Source organism: Convolutriloba macropyga, chromosome 15 (assembly GCF_964194025.1).
Source record: "Convolutriloba macropyga chromosome 15, txConMacr16.3, whole genome shotgun sequence".
Classification (NCBI taxonomy): Eukaryota; Metazoa; Xenacoelomorpha; order Acoela; family Convolutidae; genus Convolutriloba; species Convolutriloba macropyga.
Genome location: NC_134482.1, coordinates 2,402,717 through 2,428,610, shown reverse-complemented (window position 1 = coordinate 2,428,610; position 25,894 = coordinate 2,402,717). Strand labels below are relative to the sequence as shown.

Genomic DNA, 25,894 nt, shown 5'->3' with positions numbered 1-25,894 from the left:
CCTAAGTTCTATCAGTGAATTAGGGCCTTCCCAGTAGTTTCATCATTCTAAGCACTATAAGAAATATTTAACGTGGTTATGGTCCTGTAATGAAACTTGATGAACACCGATTTTTACCCAGTTTATCTCGTTTTGAAAGATCAAAGTCATGAAAAAAGGTGTGAAAACATGTTACAAAAGAAGACAGCCAAGGGCACCAATACAAAACGATTCTTGGATTGTAATTAGGGCCGCTATAATAGCGGACCTATTAAGATGACGGATGATGTAACAAAATACATAATAAGCGATAAATCTCAATAGCAGAGAAAAACAGCAAAAATGAAAAAATAGACAATGACAAAATCTACGAAACTTGTAAAATATTTTTACGAGACTTGTAAAAACCTCGAAGTTCTTTTTTTGTAGAATCTCAATATATGAGTTTCAAATTCAAGACGTTTAAAAAACATTTCAAGCACAAAAGTACAAAAAAGTACTTTGAAAAAGTACATAAACCGCTAATAAAGAATGCAGAGTGGCTAATTACAAAAATAGATCAAGATTTCATATGACAACTCTAATAGAGTATTTAGATAGTCAAAAAATTTTTACGCCTTTTCTTCACCCTCTCAAAACCGTGGCATGAAATAAAAACTAATCTCCCATCTCTCTGCTTTTCAATTCGTTCAGCTGTTTGCCGTAAACACATAGTTTTAACTTGCGGTTTTGACATATACATCCTAATTTAAACACAATTAATAAAATTATCGATAAAACAGACGCTTAACCAATACTCTTCTTCAAATCGTACAAATGACGTCAAGCGCGTAAATTATTCAGTTGAAGTTGCAAGAACAAAAGAACAATAAGCAGATTTGAAGTGGTGAATGTGACGTCATTTGGTCGTAACAAAAATCCTGTTGACGAAATAAAAAACATAGCTGGACAAGTCCTGACCTAAAATTCAAAAATTTTTCATTGACTAAACAAAATAATAGACTTGGAATGCACTATGAAAGGATTGGAAAAACAATTTATAAAAAAAAACTGGTCAAAAAATGAAAAAAAAAATCAAAGTCAAAATGCCGCATGTGAACAAAGAACCACTAGCAAGAAAGTAAATTTCTGTCCAAACACCATATTCTACCTCTACTTTAAATTTAGAGCAAAAAATTTCACGCAAAAAACTACAAGTTTTTTCGCTCCATTTCCTGTTTCGGGGTGACCGAAATCCCCACTCAAATCTGACTTCAAAAATCATGAAAATGAGTGAACAGATCTTAAAAAGATTAGCCGGAAGACTCCGAATTCGAACGGAAAGTAAAGAAAACTCACACTAGCCAACCACTATCTGATAAAATTAATAAGTTTATACTATTATACTATTCAATTTGAAATCAGAACCGGTGTGAATAATTTATCAGGCAAACAGCAATTTGGAAGTTTGTTCAAGTTTGAAAAATTTTTTAAGTTACAACACGAGTATCTGAAAGATAGTCTGGTGTATTCAACAATTCACTATCAAAGGGTGGGATAAATATAGCCAACGATACATATCGAAAAAGGAGAAAAATCGAAATTCTCTGAAAACTGCGATTCTCTAGATTCTCTAACCATTGCAAAACTTCAGTAACTTTTCTCATCAAAGCTTAACAACCAGTTCTTGCTGATTTTTAGAACACTAAGGCGACACCAAAACGCACTGTAAAGCCCCAAAAACATGCAAGAAACAAATTTACGGAAACCGCAGAAGTTTAAATTATTTTATGAAAACATGTGCTATCAAACTTTTAATTGCTTCCACTTAGTAACCAAAACCCTGTCAACGACTGTAACTAAATAATTTAACAACAAATATTGTGAAAGTCAGAAAAAAAGATAAGGCAAAAGACTTCAAAAGCAGAAAAATAGAGGGAAAATATCTTAAATATTAGAATTAAATTTAAAAAAAAAACAAACTAAAATATCAGCAAGAAAAAGGCCACAAAATCAACCTACAAAATGATGAAACATGAAGAGGACAAACACCGCTGAAAAAGCGTTTGACATGGCAAAAACCCAAAAAAATAGCGATGGTCAAAAATGCTGCCAAACGCATAGTGTTTTGATATGGTTTAAAAAACCACTTAACCCAAAAAATTAAACGAAAAACTGAACTGCTTCAAAAAGCCGCACGTGATCAAAAAAATGCGCCCGCTTAGAAAAAAATTTTTCACACCTACTTTTGACGCTCTCTCAGAAACGTGATATGGACAAAAAAAACTTCTTTTCAATTCGTTCAGCCGTTCAAAATATACACATAGTTTTCACGTGCGGCACTGACTTCTACATCCTGTTTTAAAGACACTCCAAAAAATTATCGAGCTAAAAAGACGCTCCATCAATACTCCTCTGAGTCGTAAAAAGAGCACCCCAATACAATTCAAATTCTTTTAATTGTAAAAACCAGGGCGAAGAATAGCCTCAGCTAGAGCTTTGAGGCTATAAAAAAAAACATAAACCGACAAGTTTCCGAAGAATTGCTCTCGAGCGACGGGCGGGTAGAAAATTTTCCGATCCCTAATAATGCACTGCCCACTGGGCCGTCAGACCCTTCTATTTTATATGCTGCAACCAATTTATATTAGCAATAAGCTTTACTTCGGAGTAAGAACAATAGAGATCACTCAAAAACAAAGAACGAAAGCGTGAAAGTCATTTTAGAAGTCAAAGATTGTTCTAAAAGAAAAGCGCAAAATGGTTGCGACTCCGAAAACTTTGTTCGTAAGTGTTCAACAAATGAAAAATCAATGATGGGAAAACAAAACGAATATATCTTGTAAATTTGCAAAACCGACCGAAGGCATCCAAAAAACCTGTTAAATTTTCTAATAATACATAAAAATGACAAGTACTCGATAAATTCTCTCAACACACAGTACGATTCGGTTCCCCTGCTTATTCATGGAGCACCCACAAGCCACCCAAACGCACTGGAAAACACGACGCGTTTCCAATTTTTCCACGCTTTTCATTTCCTGCTTCAACATTCACTCCAATTTAATTGATAATATAGCCGAAAAAATTCCGGAAACGACTCGAATGCTTCATAGCCGAAAAAACAAATATATGAAAGCAGCAAAAACAACAATCTGAAATCAAATAAAAAGAAATCAGCAAAGAAAATAACTATACCTAAAAAGTTAAATTTTTTCATACAGAACAAGTCTATAAAATTGATCACACAGTTTTAGGCAAGCTTTAATAAGCTGACCAACATCACTAACTGAAATTGGCCATTTAACAAACTTTTACAGTCTTGACAGTGGAATCTACACGAAAAATCAATGACTATCCCTAAAAGATTATTTAGAATATGGTAATAAAAAGATAGGATAATAAATAAATTTCAAGGTTATGTTGCAGAACAATTTTGAACTGGACAGTTTTAATTTCAATTGCATAGGTGTGGATCATAACTCATAACAACAGTTGGAAATATATCAATTGTCATCATGAATACCAAGGAATCCTGATAGCAATCAAACGCCACCCAGGTAACAGACTTTTCAAATTGCAGTTTGATTGACAGAAAAAACAATTTCTAACACCATCACGATCCTAAATTAGTTTAGACATAAACTAAAGTAGCAGCCCAATGCATACTTTGGAAAATGAACGCAAATCAGTATCTTTGCACCAATTCATTTTTTAAACTACCAGGTGCTATTAGTCTCATTAGACACTGTTGTCGCATAGATCTAGTCAGGCTGTCCGACATACATAATGCCATTTTAGTAAACAGTAGTTAAGTTACTCAGGCTGTGTTGAGACTCATGTTCTTCATCATCAACTTGATGTTATACATAATCATTATCCTGCACCAATTTGCACTTTCACAGCCAAACATCAATTCCATTTCAGTGGTCACGACTTTCAGCTCAGAGTTAAGACAGGATTGTTTTAAAATACAGAACAACACTTCATCATATCACTAGGCAAAAGTTAACTCGAACTATTACAAATCACCTTTCTTTATTATCTCAGAGCGCACAATTCATACACAACAATGAGAGAAGCAACACCAACTAACGCTTCAAACGTTACTCAAAACAAAGAACTGCTTCCTTTTCTATGGGTAGAAAATTATCTTCTGGACGCGGTAATTTGCTCACATAATATTTGGAACACAAAAACCTGAAATGGGCCAAAAGGAAACAGCGAGATTCAAAAACCATTCATTATTTGTACAATATTCAATTAGACAGGATCAGTTCACTCATACAGTATAGTTTGAACATTAGCACAAATAAGTTTGTGTTTTGCTGTTTCTTGTGTAGGGAGGAATTCAGATGTCATTTGGGTTGTCCATGATGTAATTCAGGGCCATCTGTGCGTTCTTGTCACACAACAGGAAAATCTCAATAGCCTGTTCTCTACTCACTCCACTCACGCTCATAATCTGTAAATACAAAACCCATTCATTAACATCGATCAACTTGGGTTAATCTCCACAAAGAGAAATCTGAAATGACGCAATGTTTTAGATGGTGTTCATGAAAAATTGCTCACCGTATTGAATTTGGCTTGAAATAATTTCGAAAAAACTTTTTAATGAGATAGCTGACAGCTTGCCAAAAAATAGCCGCACTAGCTTCGTAGATCTGCAGATATTTTTATTAAATGCTGAGATGTTATATTTTGATTAAGAATCTGCATAACTTAGTGCTGCTTCTATTAGCTTCTCTAAAAAAACATGCAATTAAATTGACAAATACTCACTTGACCTTATCTCCTTGAATTAAAGTAAAGAAAAAGTCAATTTCAGAGTGAATAGGTCATTTTTTAGAGTGAGGTAAGGCACGTGCGACCAAAAACTTAATAACGCGAATGAACAAAAAATTGTCCACTAAGAGTGAAAAAAGACGGCATCGCACGCAATTCAGTCGAAATTTCATGAAGGAACGAACAAAAGGCGGATATGACGTGATTGTGACGTCACGTAGTCGTAACAAAAATCCTTACGAGGAAAAAAACATAGCATGACAAGTCCTGGCCTACAATTCCAAGAATTTTCATTGACTATCAAAAACTAGAACTAAAATGGACAATGAATGAAATAAAAAAAACATTAAAAAATCCAAAAAAATCAAACAGCAAAAAAATCAGTGCCTCAAAATTACTTGCTTTTTCGCTCCACTTCCTGTTTCGCCGTGACCAAAATCAAAACTTAAATTCGACTTCAAATGTCATCAAAATTATTGAACAGATCATGACATAGACAGCAGAATTCCGGAAGCGAATCGAAGCAAAAAAGTGACCACTCTAACTAACATGAGAATACTCCTATTTAATTATATTAGAAATTTTGCAACAATGACAGGAAAAACAAACAATGAAAAAGTATCTGACAACGAAATTGATAAAGCATCTGATAGTTATTACAAGTTGCGTCTCCAAAGTAACTATCGGCCAAAGACCTTGCGATACGGTTAGTCCCCATTCTTTAAACGACTAATATTTGGCAGAAAAACCAAGCAAATCGTTCTTGTAGAGAAAACACAGGAAAGGGAAAGGAAATGGACAAAGTCAACTAAACTTTAATTCTGTAAAAAAGTCCGACAAAAATTATCGAGAAAATGCTCGGACGCTACCTCAAAAACGTTGTGTTGGAAAACTTGTTATTTTTTGCTCTAATTCACCCAACAAACACCTGGAAGGAACAAATTCAACAACAATGCAAGAGCAAATAACAAATAAAAATCTGAAAAATTGAAATTTGTATTATTTATTGCGGTGAAAAGTTCCATGCCTAGCTTTAAGCAACAAACTTTATGCGCAAAAACTTAGAGCACAGCTCTAAAATTAAAAGCTGAACAACAAAACTATAGCGACAAGAAAAAATAAGATGAAATATGCAAAAAAAACCCAAAAAAAGGACGAAAAACGAACGTCAAAACCAACTAAAACAAATAAAAAACATCAAATAAATACAAAGGCAGTCAAAACAGCTAGAGCAACTAGTTCTGACTACACAACTCCACTAATTCTATAAAAAATGAATACAAAAACTGCTAAAAGGCGTCCAACATGGCAACATGTAAAAGAAGCTCAAACATGAGTCTAGAATTATATTAATTGCTTCAGATGTTAAAATGCTTCCAAACGTACTATAACAAGTTAAAATAATTGATACAAACACCTTTACCTATCTCTCATCTCTCTGCTTTTCAAGAATTTGAACTACAAACTTCGTTTTCAAGTATTTCACTTGCTGTAAGTCAGAAGTCAAACGTGAAAGTGGTGAATAATGGAAAACGAAAAAAGTGAACGAAAGATCCTCAAGCAAAGTAAAAAGACATAGCAGGACAAGCCCTGACGTAACACTCAAAAAAATTTCATTTACTCAACAAAAGACCAAGAACGGACTATGAAAGAAGTGGGACCATTTAGAAAAAAAATCAGAAAATATCGAAAAAAAATACAGTTAATATCAAAATCAAAAGGCCACATGTGATCCAAAAACCACTAGCGAAAAAGCGAAATCTTGTTCAAACACCATTTTCTCACTCTATACTCTAACATTCGAAAGAAAAAAATTTACGCCAGAAAACCACTCGCATTTCCGCTCCCCTTCTTGTTTCGGCGTGATCAAAATCACTACAATTTATTTGTCTTCAAAAATCATAAAAATGTGTGAACAGATCTTAAAAAAGACCAGCGCTCCAATACAAATAAAATTCTCTGAAATGTAAAAAAAATGAGAGCACCTAAATAATAGCCGTTGAGAGGCTGACGGTGGCGATTAAACATTATTAAATGCTAAATTACATTTTCCGCAAGATCCGTACAGGATAATCAATGATGACACAGAGAAAAAGTTCAACGAAAGCAAAATTTGCATTAGTCTTTTAGTAATTTTGTTCAAATATATATCATACCATTATTCATTTTTTATAAACTTATTATTTCCAAAACCAACTTTCCAATGAATTCGATTGTTCGTCAAAAAGTACAGAAATAGAATAAGATACCATAATGGCTTCGATTAGCACGAAAAATACTTCAGAAAAAGTTGAATGACTTTTTGGTCTCACCGCATGAAAAAAAATTCCTTTAATAGTAACCTGGGAGTTAATTATAGGAAAAAACTATTTTGAAGAAATTCATGCATTTTTTAACGAAATTGACTGAGGTTTTAAAATTTTTGCTTGAATGATTTGTAGCATTCGTTTGTTGCACGTATACTTAGCCGCTTGGTTATAATTTTTTGTTGCAAAAAATAATAACTTTCATAGCAGGCATTATACATTTGTTTTTCAGCAATGGCTCATTCGAAGGAAAGAGGACTATTGTTATGATGTTAAATTTGAGAGCAATGCGCCATTTTGTGCTAGTAAAGAACTTGGGCGCTTTGCCGATGTATTAAAATGTAGTGCCCTTCTGAAACACAGCTAGCAAACAGTTGCAATATAAAAAAAAAGAATTTTCAATAATTTTGACCAAAACTACTGTCTCAGGTATGAATTGTTGTTAAAAGTTTCCCCTCCATTTAACTTTATTTAGATTGAGGTAGCTTGTCGACTTTAACCTCTTGTCTAGTGAAATGAAAACTTGAGATCGCGTAAATTGGTATACGAACAAAAACTAATAGCACATAAAATCAAAATTTTCACTACGAGCTAGAAACGACCTCACGCAAGCGCGAGCAAAAGGCCGTAAAGAAACAACAGGATGAGTCGCTAGTTGCCAACCCAAAAATTACAAGATAGTTAGCAGAATATTGGAAACATAGCCGACTAACGTTGGACGAAATGCTCTCAAACGACGACTTGCTAACAGTTGATTTTGTAACAAGCTATATGGGGCTTAGGAAGTCTAACTTACAGAGGTAGAAAGGCGTCGAAAAAGGAGGTGCATTCAGGTGGATCTCAAGGGGGTAGAGTGTGCATAGGCATGGGTAGAAGCACACATGTTTGAGTGTTTAGGTGAGATGGGGGGTCTTAACCGCCAAAACTGCCCTAAAACCTCAATTTTAGGTCTTCTAGCAGCTTTGGTAAATAAACCGTACACAACTGACCAAAACAATTTTTAAATAAAATACTGAGATGTTATATTTTGATTAAAAATCTGTATAACTTATTGCTGCTTCTATTAGCTGCTCTCATATTACCTTCAGTTAGAATGACACAAACTCACTTTACCTCATTTCTTTAAACATTTTTTCAGAAATTTACCCTATTTTTCAGAGTGAGGTAAAATCAGAGTGACCAAAAACTTAATCACACGAATGAACAAAAATGTCGCTCCAATAAGAGTAAAAAATGACGCCGTGCACGCATTTCAGTCGAAATTGCATGAAGAAATGAAGACGAAGCAGATTTGAAGTGATTGTGATTAATAGGTCGCAACAAAAATCTTGACGACGAAAAAGATAGCAGGACAAGTACTGAAACAATTCAAAGACTTTCCATAGAGTTAACAAAAACTAGACCTAAAACGGACTACGGACGAATTGGGACCATTCGGGAAAAAACCAGATCAAAAATTTCTATGAAAAATAGTATATATGAAAAATAGTATATATCAAAATGAAAAATAGTAAATATCAAAATGCCGCATGTGAACAAAATACCACTAGCGAGAAAGCGAATTATTGTTCAAACCTAATTCTCACACTCTACTCAAACATTTGAAGCGAAAAAATTTTCCGCCTCACAACCACTCACATTTCCGCTCCCCTTCTTGTTTCGGCGTGACCAGAATAAGAGAGGCTGACGGCGGCTATTAAACATTATTAAATGCTAAATTACATTTTCCGTAAGATCACCATGATCCGTACAGGATAATCAATGATGACACAGAGAAAAAGTTCAATGAAAGCAAAATTTGCATCAGTCTACTAGTAATTTTGTTCAAATATATATCAAAACATCCTTCATTTTTATAAGATAATTATTTCCAAAACCAACTTTGCAAAGAAGTCGATTGTTCGCCAATAAGTACAAAAATGGAATGAGATATCACAAATTCATGTTTTTTATTGATTTTTGTAATTGTTATTTTTAAAAATTTTTGCTTGAATGATTTCTAGCATTCATTTGTTGCGCATTTATTTAACCGCTTGGTTATAATTTTCAATTGATGCAAAAAAATGACAACTCTCACAGCAGGCATTATGCATTTGTTTTCCAGCATAGGTGTACAATTCAAAGAAATTTCATTTTGACTAAACAAAAAACTATGAAAGAAGTGGGACCATTTAGAAAAAAAATCAGAAAATATCGAAAAAAAATACAGTTAATATCAAAATCAAAAGGCCACATGTGATCCAAAAACCACTAGCGAAAAAGCGAAATCTTGTTCAAACACCATTTTCTCACTCTATACTCTAACATTCGAAAGAAAAAAATTTACGCCAGAAAACCACTCGCATTTCCGCTCCCCTTCTTGTTTCGGCGTGATCAAAATCACTACAATTTATTTGTCTTCAAAAATCATAAAAATGTGTGAACAGATCTTAAAAAAGACCAGCGCTCCAATACAAATAAAATTCTTTGAAATGTAAAAAAAATGAGAGCACCTAAATAATAGCCGTTGAGAGGCTGACGGTGGCGATTAAACATTATTAAATGCTAAATTACATTTTCCGCAAGATCCGTACAGGATAATCAATGATGACACAGAGAAAAAGTTCAACGAAAGCAAAATTTGCATTAGTCTTTTAGTAATTTTGTTCAAATATATATCATACCATTATTCATTTTTTATAAACTTATTATTTCCAAAACCAACTTTCCAATGAATTCGATTGTTCGTCAAAAAGTACAGAAATAGAATAAGATACCATAATGGCTTCGATTAGCACGAAAAATACTTCAGAAAAAGTTGAATGACTTTTTGGTCTCACCGCATGAAAAAAAATTCCTTTAATAGTAACCTGGGAGTTAATTATAGGAAAAAACTATTTTGAAGAAATTCATGCATTTTTTAACGAAATTGACTGAGGTTTTAAAATTTTTGCTTGAATGATTTGTAGCATTCGTTTGTTGCACGTATACTTAGCCGCTTGGTTATAATTTTTTGTTGCAAAAAATAATAACTTTCATAGCAGGCATTATACATTTGTTTTTCAGCAATGGCTCATTCGAAGGAAAGAGGACTATTGTTATGATGTTAAATTTGAGAGCAATGCGCCATTTTGTGCTAGTAAAGAACTTGGGCGCTTTGCCGATGTATTAAAATGTAGTGCCCTTCTGAAACACAGCTAGCAAACAGTTGCAATATAAAAAAAAGAATTTTCAATAATTTTGACCAAAACTACTGTCTCAGGTATGAATTGTTGTTAAAAGTTTCCCCTCCATTTAACTTTATTTAGATTGAGGTAGCTTGTCGACTTTAACCTCTTGTCTAGTGAAATGAAAACTTGAGATCGCGTAAATTGGTATACGAACAAAAACTAATAGCACATAAAATCAAAATTTTCACTACGAGCTAGAAACGACCTCACGCAAGCGCGAGCAAAAGGCCGTAAAGAAACAACAGGATGAGTCGCTAGTTGCCAACCCAAAAATTACAAGATAGTTAGCAGAATATTGGAAACATAGCCGACTAACGTTGGACGAAATGCTCTCAAACGACGACTTGCTAACAGTTGATTTTGTAACAAGCTATATGGGGCTTAGGAAGTCTAACTTACAGAGGTAGAAAGGCGTCGAAAAAGGAGGTGCATTCAGGTGGATCTCAAGGGGGTAGAGTGTGCATAGGCATGGGTAGAAGCACACATGTTTGAGTGTTTAGGTGAGATGGGGGGTCTTAACCGCCAAAACTGCCCTAAAACCTCAATTTTAGGTCTTCTAGCAGCTTTGGTAAATAAACCGTACACAACTGACCAAAACAATTTTTAAATAAAATACTGAGATGTTATATTTTGATTAAAAATCTGTATAACTTATTGCTGCTTCTATTAGCTGCTCTCATATTACCTTCAGTTAGAATGACACAAACTCACTTTACCTCATTTCTTTAAACATTTTTTCAGAAATTTACCCTATTTTTCAGAGTGAGGTAAAATCAGAGTGACCAAAAACTTAATCACACGAATGAACAAAAATGTCGCTCCAATAAGAGTAAAAAATGACGCCGTGCACGCATTTCAGTCGAAATTGCATGAAGAAATGAAGACGAAGCAGATTTGAAGTGATTGTGATTAATAGGTCGCAACAAAAATCTTGACGACGAAAAAGATAGCAGGACAAGTACTGAAACAATTCAAAGACTTTCCATAGAGTTAACAAAAACTAGACCTAAAACGGACTACGGACGAATTGGGACCATTCGGGAAAAAACCAGATCAAAAATTTCTATGAAAAATAGTATATATGAAAAATAGTATATATCAAAATGAAAAATAGTAAATATCAAAATGCCGCATGTGAACAAAATACCACTAGCGAGAAAGCGAATTATTGTTCAAACCTAATTCTCACACTCTACTCAAACATTTGAAGCGAAAAAATTTTCCGCCTCACAACCACTCACATTTCCGCTCCCCTTCTTGTTTCGGCGTGACCAGAATAAGAGAGGCTGACGGCGGCTATTAAACATTATTAAATGCTAAATTACATTTTCCGTAAGATCACCATGATCCGTACAGGATAATCAATGATGACACAGAGAAAAAGTTCAATGAAAGCAAAATTTGCATCAGTCTACTAGTAATTTTGTTCAAATATATATCAAAACATCCTTCATTTTTATAAGATAATTATTTCCAAAACCAACTTTGCAAAGAAGTCGATTGTTCGCCAATAAGTACAAAAATGGAATGAGATATCACAAATTCATGTTTTTTATTGATTTTTGTAATTGTTATTTTTAAAAATTTTTGCTTGAATGATTTCTAGCATTCATTTGTTGCGCATTTATTTAACCGCTTGGTTATAATTTTCAATTGATGCAAAAAAATGACAACTCTCACAGCAGGCATTATGCATTTGTTTTCCAGCATAGGTGTACAATTCAAAGAAATTTCATTTTGACTAAACAAAAAACTAGACCTAGAACGGACTATGAATGAATTGGGACCATTTACAAAAAAAATCAAATCAGAACTATCGAAAAAAATACAGCTAATATTTTAGCTTTAAAAATAGGTGGTTCATTATAGTTCTGGTTCAGAGACATTAAATTAGACCAACCCTATGTCTTCTATAAAACTTGAGTTATTGAGTTTAGAAGTCATTTTTAGCGCCATAAGTCACGCGTGGGAGAATAGACTTCTGTTCTCTGGTTTTTAGGTCGAAGGTAAGGATAAAAACAAAACATGGCAGGACAAGTACTGAGTTACTATTCGAAGAACTTTGAAAAAACAAATCCAGAAGACTAGACGTTGAATTGCCTAGTAATGGGCCTTTCGCTTCAGTTGAAAAAAGTTCCAAGACAGTGAAAACAACAAATCACTCTTATTTGAAGTCAAAATTGATCGGAATGTCAAAATCTTAAAAACCGACACTAAAATAATGATGCATTCAATCTCCGCAACAGTTTCGTTAATCGCATCGATGCTATTGAGAGAATCTCAGGGACTTAATCAGATGAAAATCGATATTACAAAAAACTGGTAAAAAACCACTAGGCCTAATGTAATTGCTACAAAAGTTGTTTCGAGGCAATTGAAATATAGCAGGAAAAATACTGAATTTGCAACGAGACAGCGTAAAAAAATACCTTGAAACAACAAGGAATGGACTTTGAATACCGTCAAACAAAACGATCAAAAACTAAATAAAACTGAAAATCGAAGTCAAATAGCCGCGGATCTGAAACAAAAGATCTCTCCAAAAAACAACAAGTTCTCACTCGACTTTAAAATCAATGTGGAAAAACTCACTTCGGGGTGACTAAATTCAGCACTATTTGATCTGAAAATCAGCGCCATTTGATTTTGTTGCCAATTTCATTAATTTGAAGTTGAGCAAATCCCCAAATACAATTCATTCTTTGATTTGTAAGAAAACAATAGATAAATCAATAACCCCACTACGAAACCACCTTTGATTTGTAAAAGACACAGGGCTACAGTAATTGCTTACTGAGGGTGGGGTCATCTTACACACCGACTTTCCCACCATGATGTATTTCATCTCCTTAATAGTTTCATTGATCGCTTCAAGACTAGTAGAAGCTCATGGACTTATCAGATTTAAAAATCGTAGTACGAAAAACTGGGGAAAAACTAGCCTAGACCTAATCTAATTGCTCCAACTTCGTTTCAGAGCAAATAAAACATGGCACGACAAATCCGGAAAATCAATTCAAAGAAATTATCACTAAGAAAACTTCATTGAGAAAACTCATTGAAACTTGAAAAAATCAAATGGAAATGGCCGGATCTGAAACAAACATAGCCAGTAAGTTGCCGGAATAGCTGCGAAAGAATAGACCTGCGTGCCATATAATAGAGATAGAAATAGATACAGACCTAAATTGAAAAAAAAATCGACGCCGCTCAAAAAACTAGGTAAAAACATTCAGCGATAAATTAATAAAGCTTGTTAAAATTCATTCCACAGAAGCCTCCTATTAGGGACCTTTACTGCACAAATGAGTTCCTTTGACCTTAAACAAATTCAAATTAAACTTAAGTTTTAAAGTGCAAAAGTCATTTTATTGAGTGAGGTAAGTCACGTATGATCAAAACCTAATCACGCAAATAACCAAAACTTTTGCTAAAGCGAGTGAGAAATGACGTCACGCGCGCAAATGCTGTTAGTGAGAGGAAAAATTCATTCAGAAAATTTGACTCTTTCAGCTTTGCTGTGTGAAAAAATGTATAACGAAAAAAAAGGCGTCAGACGACGAAACAAAAAAACATAGCAGGACAAGTCCTGACGTACAATTCAAAGAATTCTCATTGACTAAACAATTAGCGACTTATAACGGACTATGAATGAAGGGGAAACCATCTCAAAAAATCAGATAAAAAATTAGAAAATAACAAAAAAAAATCGGTGTCAAAATGCCGCATGTGAGCAAAAAACAAATAGCGAGAAATGGAAATTTGGTTCAAACAAAAAACTAGGCCTAGAATGAGCTATTAATGAATTGGGAAAACAAATTAGAAAAAAAACCGATCCAAAAAAAATCGAAAAAACAGTATAAATCAACGTGAAATTGCCGCATGTAAACAAAAAATCACTAGCGAGAAAGCGAATTTTTGTTCAAACACCGTTTTCTCACTCTACTTTAAAATTAGAGCGAAAAAATATCATGCCGCAAAAACCACTCGCTTTTTCGCTCCATTTCCTGTTTCGGCGTGACCAAAATCACTACTCCAATTTAAATTCAAAAATCCTGAAAATGTGGGAACAGCTCTTAAAAAAAGACAGCGCCCCAATACAATTCAAATTCTTTGAATTGTAAAAAACCAAGAGCACCGCAATATAGCTTCGCTCAGCTTTCAGTTTCGCAGCTATAAAAAATCTCGAAAAACGAAATTTTGGATCAAACATCAATTTTTCAATCGACTTTAAAATCAATGAAAAAATTTACTTCGGGGGTGACTGAAATCAGCGCTATTTGATTTCTCGTTGACAACAAAAAGTCGAAAAAAGTGTGTTGTGGTTAACAACCTTTTGACCTTCATATTGCGAGAGCTTCAAAACTTCAATTCAAGATGACTTCTTCAACAAACGCAACAATAAATTACCACGTGATTTGAACTAAGAAATCATAATTTCATCTGATTTTATCAACAACACTTGTTTCCTTTTGAGCTTGAGTTCTTCTTAAGCATAAAGCATTTAAGTCTTTAAAGCGTTTAAAGCAAGTCTAATCAACAAAAATAAGTGTTGCGACGCAACATTTAATGGTCCGCCGAAAAATAGGTTAAGGATAAAATAGTCGAAGCATTAAGCACCCAAAGCATTCACTCTCTCAAAAAATTGTTGATAACCTTAAAAGGGGAAACTTAAAGGGAAATTGAAAAGCGGACCCTTCACTAGATACCATCATTCCCCCACATGTTATTCAAGTTGATTAACTTGTATAACTAGGTTGATTAACCTAACCAAGAGACCCGGTAGAGGATATCTAGTGGGGTAACTGTATACTCAAGATTCTGCATACTTTTTTTGAAAAACTTCAGGGGAAATCAATCTCTCTCTCTCTCTAGTTCTCACCGAGAACACGGTTTTTGTTAGCTTACTTTGCCCCCTGAAGTACTAAGACTAAGTTCGCGCGTAAAAATTGGCCGCACTTTTGCGGTGGGGATCGATACAACCCTATATTTACAACTTTCACGCTGTTTTAACTTGTTTCTGAGCTTTTAGCCACAAAAGATTTACAACAACAGATAAAGACAAAGAATACAGCCGAAGAATACAACTAAAGAACAGCATCAAGAACAAAGCAAGGAACAGTGAGACAACAGCATATCAGAAACATGCCAGAAAATCTAGAACTTCTTCGAAAGTCGCGTGGGAATCAGAGGAGTTGCAACGAAACTCTACAATGAAGCAGACGGCATAATGAACAAACCGTTCACACTTATCAATGAAGACGACCTTATCCGACTGCAGCAGATAGTTGAACTATTGAAGAAGAAGCAAGCCTTCCTATCTGAGCAAAACCAAAAGATTCAGTCTCTTTTTGATGATCCTGACAACTTGGACGATGAAATTGTTGAGACAGAGGAGTATGATGACAAGATATGCCAAAACATCGACTATGTTCATCGGTTTGTTCAGCGAAAGACAAGACACTCGTCACAAGAGAGCTCATTTGCAGCCGGAAGCACCACGATTTCGAGGAATATACAGAACATCAATCTACCAAAGCTCGACTTGCCCAGTTTTTCCGGAAACTACTTGGACTGGATCTCCTTTTATGATCGCTTCAAGGGAGCAGTAATAGATAACGATCAGTTGACAAACAGTTTGAGATTACAGTACCTGAAGTCAGCAGTGAAGGGAGAAGCTTCGAAGATGTTAACTTCGATCACAGTCACCGACGACAACTTCGATGTTGCAATGGAAATTTTGCAGAACCGATACGACAACAGGAGATTGATACTTCGAGCCCACATCCATGGAATTGTCTCATATCGACCAGTTTCACACGAAAACACACGGGAATTACGAAAACTTGTCGACACAATGGAGGAGCACAGACTTTCTCTTCGGAACATGGGACAACCAGTTGAGCATCAGGACCCCTTTTTTGTCTACTTGATTGCAGAAAAACTGCCCACCGAAACACGAAAGTTCTGGGAGCTTTCTTCAAAGGGGAAAGAACTACAGACCTATCAGGAACTGAAGACATTCCTGGAGGAACGTGTTCAGGCGTTGGAGTCAGCAGCACCAAGCAACAGTTCATCAAATACCGAAAAACGATCGCATACGCAACAAAATCAGCCACAGAGACAACTTCACACTCATGTTACGACAACGAATCAGCAATGCGAATGTTGTGAAGAGGAACACAGAATTTTCAAATGTGGTAAGTTCAAAGGTTTAGGTGTCAAGGAGCGAGCCCAGCTGATCAAAGTCAAAGGACTTTGTTTCAATTGTCTAAGACCAGGACACCGAGCAGAGAGTTGCGATGGTTCTTCGTGCCGCCAATGTGGACGAAAGCATCACACGTTGTTGCATCGAGAAGATGCGCATCAAGTAAATCAATTGAAAAACTCGTTTGGAAACAGCCGCAAAGCCAACTCAAGAGATCAGGAGAAGGTTTCATCTGGAGCCTCCAGCAGTAATGCAGAACAAATAACTATCGATCAAAAGATAACAGCAGCCCTCACCCATGAAGACAAGACACAGGAAATTTTTCTTCAGACAGCAATTGTTCCTGTTAATGTTCAAGGAGAAATAGTATATCTGCGAGCAATTCTGGACTCTGCATCTCAGAATAATCTTGTAACTGAAGCTGCAGTACAAAGACTTCAGCTAAAGAGAAAGAGGAACAATACTCGTGTTTTTGGACTCGGAGGAAATGAAGTCTCAACTAATCGCGGATTTGTTGACCTTTGCCTTCAACCAAAAAACAAAGCACCAATTATCATTGACGCGTCAGTTTTAACGAAAATGACAAACGATTTACCTTCTCGGTACATCAACACAGACAATAGGGAGACAGTAAAGGAACTACAGTTGGTTGATCCCGACTTTAACAAGCCCGCCCAAGTTGATCTAATCATTGGAGCTGGACACTACGAGGACTTGATGGTTGGGAACAACAGACTGAAAGAACCAAACATTCCCGTTACTTATCGGCTCTCAGTATTCGGTTGGTTAGTAATTGGACGCGAAAACGTGCAAACTTCCAATTCTTCCAGTTTGCAAACCTACTTTGTGTCATCATTTGAAGACAGTTTGCAGCGTTTTTGGGAAATCGAGGAAGTGCCTGCAACTAAACATCTGACCGACGAAGAAAGAAGATGTGAAGAACACTTCAAGTCAACCACACGAAGAAGCCCTGAAGGAAGGTTCATCGTAAAACTGCCGTTTAAGAACGAAATTGGAGAACTGGGGGATTCCCAGCAGCAAGCACGACGAAGACTTAGAAGTCTCCTTCATAGACTTCAAAAACAGCCTGATCTGTACAGAAGATACAACGAGTTCATCAATGAGTTCATTAAACTAGGACACATGGAAGAAGTACCAGCAAAGGAGATGCTACTGCCAATAGAGAAAAGCTATTATCTCAGCCATCACTGTGTGTTCAAAGACTCAAGTACAACTACGAAGCTGCGTGTAGTCTTTGATGGTTCAGCAAAGACTACCAGTGGAATTTCTTTGAACGATAGACTGATGGTGGGACCCAAGATCCAGAAAGATCTATTCAGCATCCTGATCCGTTTCCGTATGTATCCTGTAGCCCTTTCAGCAGACATTGCAAAAATGTACAGACAAGTGCAACTGGATACCGAAGATAAGGACCATCATCGACTACTTTGGAAGGAACCGAACTCCACAGATATAAAGACATTTAGGATGACACGTGTCACGTACGGAATAGCATCATCAGCGTTCCATTCTATTCGCCCATTACAAGTTTTAGCGGAAGATGTTACGGACAAAAATGTACAGCTAGGAATCACGACAGACATGTACGTCGACGACTTGTTGACAGGAGCACCCGATCTGGAAAGCGCAATGAAACTGCAGGACTCAATCATAGCAGTTCTTTCAAAGGCAGGGTTTGAGATTCGCAAGTGGACTTCAAGTAACCCAGAACTTGTTGAAAGGCTACCTGCAAACTTTCGAGAAACTACCGACGAGATGACGATTAAAAGCGACGACTACTGTATAAAAACTTTAGGCGTCAAGTGGAACCCAAATCCAGACCACTTCAGTTTCATAGCAAAACTAGACGAAAAGACACCATCTACAAAACGCGAAATACTGTCAGAAGTTACACGGCTCTTTGATCCGTTGGGATGGCTTTCACCTACAACAATTCAGTTCAAATCTTTTGTTCAATTGCTTTGGATGGACCGACTTGGATGGGACGAAGCTTTGTCGAAATGCCTTCAGCAACAGTACAGCCGACTCAGAGTTCAACTGAAGGAATTGGAAACTTTTACACGGCCCAGAAAGGTAGTTTCAATCTCGCCAGCATCATCGGACATTGAACTTCATGTCTTCTGTGATGCATCAACTACAGCCTACGCCGCAGTTGTGTATATACGACAATCTTTCGACGGAACAGTTCACACAAGGATGTTGACAGCAAAGACCAGAGTTGCACCAATAAGGAGTTTGTGCGTTCCCCGGTTGGAACTTTGTGCAGCACTTCTTGGAGCAAATTTGGTGGAAGCGATATCATCATCTTTGAACGATCAACGTTTCCCGACACCAAAAGTGTACGCTTGGACAGATTCAACGGTAACACTGGCTTGGCTGCAAGACTTTCCAAGAAAGTGGAAGACATTCGTTGCCAACCGTGTTGCAAAAATTCAGAACCTCATTCCATCCAGCAATTGGAATTTCGTGCCGACGGAGGAGAATCCTGCCGATTGCGCATCACGAGGAATCTCAGCCGCAAACCTAGCCAAACACAGCCTTTGGTGGAATGGACCCAGCTGGCTAGAAAAAAGCGAAGATTATTGGCCGAAGTCAGAATCAATTGAAAAACATCAGCATGCAGTGAACAACGAAGTGCAAGGAGAAACACTGAAGCAAACAACAATGGTTGTTACTCAGGAGAACAACTCAATAGTTCAGCTAATTCATCGAACATCCTCATTTGGAAAACTGGTTCGAATTTTTTGTTATGTCAAGAAATTCATTCAGAAGGCCAAACAACAAAGCCAGAAAACCATTGCCAGCAGAACAGATCCAACAAAATCCGATACCAAATGCTACTCACAGAAGAGGAACCTATCATCAAAAAGATGTCAACAGAAAAAGTCGGAAGCTGCAATAGCATCTGAATTTCAGTCACTTCAACTCAGCTCTTCAGATCTTTACCTTGGACGGATTGCCATATACAGCCTGATTCAAAAACTTTACTTGCAAGAGTTTGATGCCATTGTGAGTCAATCATCTTCATCAATGACAGAAGGGAAAGGTAACAACATTCCGGAGAATGTGTATTGTCATAAACCCCTTGGTAAGGTTGAGGTAGGTAAAGTTGGTGAGGTTGAGGTAGGTAAGGTTGAGGTTGGTAAGGTTAAGGTAGGTAAGGTTGGTCAAGGTGAGGTAAGTAAGGTTGCTGAGGTAGGTAAGGGTGGTAGGGTTGAGGTAGGCAAGATTGGTAAGGTTCAGGTAGGTAAGCTTTGTACAGCTCAATTAGGTATTTCAGATAAAACAACAAGATTCAACGATTTGCAGCAACAAGTAGGTACAAGTGAAGAAGAATTGATTAACAGTACCACAAAACGAAGAATAAAGATTTTGCCAAAAAGAGGACGACTTTTCAAACTTTCTCCCTTCTACGACCCAGACAATAAAGTTGTTCGCGTGGGCGGACGACTAGCAAATTCGCCATACAACATAGACAAGAAGTTTCCTGTCCTTATTCCCAAAGATTCTCCAATCACAGTGCTCCTGATTCGGGAAGCTCATGCAAGGAACTTACATGGAGGCCCACAGTTAACATTGTTTTATCTTCGACAAACAATTTGGATACCCGGAGGACTATCAGCTGTTAAAAAAATTATTTACAACTGCAAGCCTTGCATTCGCCACGACGCCAGGATTCTTCAGCCTCAAATGGGAGATCTGCCAACAGAACGTGTTGTTTCCTCATTTGCTTTCACTCACACTGGTTTGGACTACTGTGGACCTTTCAGCATAAAAGACAGCAGCGGAAAATTGCAGAAAACGTATGTTGCCCTTTTTGTATGTTTCAGCACAAAGGCCGTCCATATGGAAACAGTGACAACGTTAACCAAGGAGGACTGTCTGCACGCCATAAAACGTTTTACAGCACGACGTGGACTGCCCGAAAATATTTATAGTGACAACTCAAGGACTTTCATTGGAACTCGGGGAGAAATTGAGTTTCGTAAATTATTAATGGACAGAGAATTCTAGGAACTGGTAGATGCCTTCACTACAGGACATCAGATAAACTGGTTGACAATTCCTCCACGGACGCCTCATTTTGGAGGTCTCTGGGAAGCCGCAATAAAATCCATGAAGAGACATTTTTACAGGACTGTGGGGACAACAAAGATGTCTTTTGAGAATTTCACAACCCTCATCACTCAAATTGAGGCCATCCTCAATTCTCGCCCACTTACAGCCCCCTCTAGCGATGCCAATGACCCCTCAGCACTAACACCCGCTCATTTTCTTATTGGACGCCCACTGACAGCTTTGCCGGAGCCATCAAGAAGACAACCGGACACTAAACAGAAGGTTCAAAAGCATCAACAACATTGTCAGACAATTTTGGAAAAAGTGGTCCGTGGACTACTTGACAACACTTCAACATCGACCAAAATGGCAGGATAACAAACAACAGCACGCCGTCAATGACATTGTTATCATCAAGGAAGACAACACGCCTCCAATGCTATGGCCACTGGCAAGGATTACAAAAATATTCGACGGAAATGACAAGATAGTACGAGTAGTCCAAGTTAGAACGCAAACAGGACTCTACATACGACCAGTAAGCAGACTGGTTCCATTGGAGAAGGAGAGACCAGAATCTCAGTTACCCAAATGGAAGACAGCGGATGACTCAATGGATGAGGATTGACAAGTCAGCAGCACAACCCAATTCAATACAACAAGACCGGAAGATAAGCGTTCCTTAGACAATGAGCAATCATTATTCAAGTCAATATCATCAGCATTCAATATTTGCAATATTTTGAAATCTGTCAAGCTAATTGTAAATCATTCACCTTCATGACATCAACGACAATGACGACCACAATGATGATGATGATGTTGATAATGACCACGAGGATGATGATGACGACAACGACAAAGACGACAACGATGACGACTACGGCGACGAAGATGACAACAAGGCAAACAACAATCAATTTTCAGAAAACAATTTCCTCGTCAAAAATTTTCTGTGAAATGTCTTGTGTCAGGTCTTAAGTGACTTCAATATTACTTTTCAATTGAACTCGTTCAAGGAGGCCGGGTTATGTTGTGGTTAACAACCTTTTGACCTTCATATTGCGAGAGCTTCAAAACCTCAATTCAAGATGACTTCTTCAACAAACGCAACAATAAATTACCACGTGATTTGAACTAAGAAATCATAATTTCATCTGATTTTATCAACAACACTTGTTTCCTTTTGAGCTTGAGTTCTTCTTAAGCATAAAGCATTTAAGTCTTTAAAGCGTTTAAAGCAAGTCTAATCAACAAAAATAAGTGTTGCGACGCAACAAAGTGTAAACAGATCTCAAACTTGTAAGAATAGAAAATCAATACGCTCATTACAAAATCAGCTTTGGTTTGTACACGACACACGGCTACAGCAATTGCTTCAAACTACACTCGCGTAACGCTGCAATTGAGGCTCAAATTATATGCAAACCTTAAAACCTGGCACAAAATCGTTGATCAGCTATATTTAGCAATTGGAACTAGAAAATATTCGAGATATTGCTCGTTGATCGTAATTAAATCTTCAAAAATTGCATTTTAGTTGACGGACCTTATTAGGAACCCGCATATCGTTAGCTAGAGCCTAGTTTCGAGAGACAGTGAAATGCTGAACCTTGTATAGAGAGCGTACAATGGATGTTAATAAGGTGTGTACCGTTTCAATGTGAGCTCGCTCTTCATGGGTGAGATTGATGGTGATATAACCGGGAGTGTTAGCTCCCCCTCCGGTTACCCCTCTTCCTTCAGAAGCTACACCGCCAGCCAGAGCAGCTGCAAGTGGATCCAGTCCTGCTCCCCCTGTTCCACTTCCTTGCACTGGAGCTCCTGCATGTTCTGCTGATGACTCGGAACCTGCTCCGGCAACTGGTGCTGTCATCAGGCGGAAAAACTCTTCTCTGTTCTGGTTAATTTGCTGGAAACAAAAACAACTGTCTATCGAAAAATAAAGTATATATTGATATATTGCAGGCTTTAAATCCAGAGAACATGTTCCTTTATCAGTGAATTTTTTCTGCATTTATCATTTAGCGACAATTTTTAGCAACAACTTTTTTTGTGTAGTACCTCAAAAAGTTCAGGATTAGCGCTCTGTAGCTGTCCGAGCAGAGGCTCTAAAAAGGCAGGGTTGGACTGGATCAGAGTTCTGATCTGCTGGAACTGAGGTGTCTGGCTGAGATATTCCAGAGTGTTGGCCGCAGCTTCAGCAGTCAAACCACTTTCACTCTCTTCACCAGCAGGTAACTCGTCTGATTGGACCAGCTCTGGTGCCAGATCTGCAGATTCACCAGTCAGTGCAATGCCTGGCGTGGGTTCTCGAGGCCTCTCTTGTTCTTGTGAGGTTGGACTGGAGCTAGTCTGATGTAAAGATGGGTGGTTCTGAAACAAGGATGTAATTATTCCTCTCACGATGACATGCAATACTAAAAAATTTTGCGGAAAAGTCCCCTCTGTCTTGACATGCTCATCCATAATAAGTTATGAAGCTTTTCCTGTTGATTTATTTATTGCATGCTATGCTAATACCTCCAATCACGAGTTTTTGTTCTTACCTGACCTAAGTAGGGAGAAAAAAAAGCAAATTGTAATAGAGGACTACTTCTTGTTGTGCAGAAAAGAAGCGGACTGCTCATATTTGATTAATTGAACTGCTAATCTGTTGTGTTAATGACCAAGAGAATTGTCAATTCAAATTGTTTTTCGAATTTATTGCATTCTAGCCCCGCCACTTCTTAGCATACTTGCGTTAGTCACAAAGAGGTCAAAGTCGCGCATTCGTTTCTTCGTACACGTTTGTTGAAAAAGTTGAAAAGAGGGAAACAAACGTTTCCATAAGAATTGACTTTAATGAACGCGCACGCATACCTCTAGAACACTAAATGATATCTCACTCACAGTAACTAGCAACTCCACTGCTCTATCTGGGTTGTTGAAGCTAACAACAAGTGCACGTCTTATCAGCTCCTCTGAGAACCCCATGGCTTTGATGTTGTTGACCGTCTCCTCTAATTGTGTCCCAGTGAGGAAAGTGGACTCATTGAATACTGCGATGGAGGATGCATCCGTTCCACCACCACCACCTCCTTCAACGGTGGAAACGACTGCGGCTGGAGTTGCTGCAGTTTCAGTTGTAGTGGTGGTGGTGGTTTGAACTGATGGAGGTGGAGCAGATGGTTGTGGAGTGCTGCCACTTTGTTCGGCTCCACCGGTGGCTGGTTTGGAATTGGACCTAAATAGATAAAGCTAAATTAACTTACTTGTCTTTTGTAAGATGTCTATCAAGCTTGCAGCTTTTGATTGGCTGATAAAAAATAAATAATTTCTCGCAGAAAACTTTCATAAAATAACTTCTTGCTACCACCTCATCAACCGTCAGTTGGCTCTACATAGCTGATAAGAACTAACTCAGAATTAAACGTTTTCTACTGTACCCCACACTCGGAAGAACTCAGCAAAAAACCGCTCACCGATACTTTAGTCAGCCTAGAGAAAACTACCATTAAGCCACTAGCACTAGGAGGTGTCACCGATCTCTGACATCAATATTTCCCTTACCGATTATGATAACAAAAAATAGCAATTCACTAGAATTATTTTTGCTCATTCTGAGGGCGACCGAGCTAGCTATCAACCAGTGATAATTATAATCTATTTTGATGACTTTCATGTCTAGCATGTCAATGAAACTAGCACTTAAATGAAATAAAGAAAATGCTACATAAAATCGAATAAAGACCACTTCTAGTTGCTAGTTCCAAGGCAGAAAAACATCTGGATAGCTGGCACTGATCACTTAAAATTCTAGAGACTTAGACACAAAGACAACTTTCAACGCTGGTTATCACATGTAGTTTTTCAGAAAATCAACAACGTTACAAAACCACACTTGTGATAATTGTTAGTTATATTAACTAGCTGAATGAACAATTAGCGGTTCGTGTCAAAAAAAAAATGGTTTTCAATCAAAGTATTTAGCTACGATTGGAAAAAAATGCTAAAATAGCCACCGTTGACGCGCTAGACGCACATCGGGAATGAAACAGTAAGAGAAAACATAGCTGGCAGATTGCCAGAAATTAGCCGCAATAGCTTTGTAGATCTGCAGTCTCAAAAAAACAGTAAAAAGACAGACCAAAAAAATTAGTGTTTTCATTAAAGGCTGAGATGTTATTTCAATAAGAATCTGTATAAGTTTTTGCTGCCTCTAGTAGCTGCTCTCAGATAATCCTCATTTGGACATTCACGTGGCCTCATTTCTTTGCATTAAAGTAAATAAAAGTAAATTTCAAAAGTTAGGAAGTCATTTTTGAGAGTGAGGTAAGTCACGTGTGACCAAAAATTCAATCACGCGAATGAACAAAAAACTCGCTCAACTAAGGCCAAAAAAATGACGTTACGCACGCACTTCAGTTGAAATTGCATGAACGAATGAACTAAAAGCAGATTTGAAGTGGTTGTGACGTCATATGGTCGCAACGAAATAAAAAACATAGCCGGAAGAATTCCAGAAGCGACTCGCAGCGTCAAAACTTCACAAAAAACAGAAATTGCACCGGAAGCTATTGCTTATTGTATTAAACCTTTAAGTCCTTACCTACCCAGGTCTGATCTAAAAATTGGTGAAATTTAAACCACTCTCACTAAGAGAAACAAAATGCAGCAAAACTTAATATTGAAAACGTTTCGTAGCGTTAAAAAAAGTCCGAAATAATAAAGATGGTCAAATAACTGATAGGTTGAAGAACCTGACAGGGCTATCAATTGCCCTCAAATAATAGCCCTCATGACTATAATCTCAAAAAGATCGCGAAAGCAAACGGCAGATAAATCTTAAAAATTAAGTTGAATTTTTTTAAAAAGGAATGCACAAATTTAAGAATCATAAAACCGCTACAATTAGATTTCCAATCATTGCAGTTAAGACAAAAACAACACATACTTCTTCCTCTTTGTACATATGCTAGACAGCACGATTTCATACCATTTTCATAAATAAAATTAATCATAGAAAAGACATAAGCAACAGAATAATATTCAAAGGCAAAAAATCGTTTTAAAACAATTCCAGGGCCGGAAGAAAATTACAATAAAAACTAATCAGTGGAAATTTTAGAAAAGGCTTTCTAGCAAACTCTGAACACCGCCTTATCTTGAATTAAATCAATTGCAAACCAAAGAAATGACGAAAATCTAAGAAAAAGCTGAAAATCAATTTTTTAACAACTAAATCAACATAAAGAAAATAAGTTTAGGTGCCATGACAAAACTAGAAGGATAAAAACTAGAATGTGAAGATCATGGACACAATGCAAGGCGCTTGTAACAAAAAGACATTCTTGATTTTTGAA

General features: G+C 36.9%; 1 protein-coding gene across 2 annotated transcripts in view; it reads right to left on the bottom strand.

The window, feature by feature from the left end:
- Nucleotides 1-3,352: 3,352 nt before the first annotated feature.
- Nucleotides 3,353-25,894, bottom strand: part of LOC142354692 (uncharacterized) — a 361,988-nt gene continuing 339,446 nt past the window's right edge. For both annotated transcript variants that reach the window (XM_075407054.1, XM_075407055.1), the window contains exons 4-7: nucleotides 23,442-23,775; nucleotides 22,614-22,925; nucleotides 22,204-22,461; nucleotides 3,353-4,423 (exon numbers count right to left, since the gene is read on the bottom strand). In XM_075407054.1, the coding sequence (XP_075263169.1) occupies nucleotides 4,310-4,423; nucleotides 22,204-22,461; nucleotides 22,614-22,925; nucleotides 23,442-23,775 (1,018 nt within the window). In that variant the 3' untranslated portion in view covers nucleotides 3,353-4,309. The remainder of the gene's footprint in view (nucleotides 4,424-22,203; nucleotides 22,462-22,613; nucleotides 22,926-23,441; nucleotides 23,776-25,894) is intronic.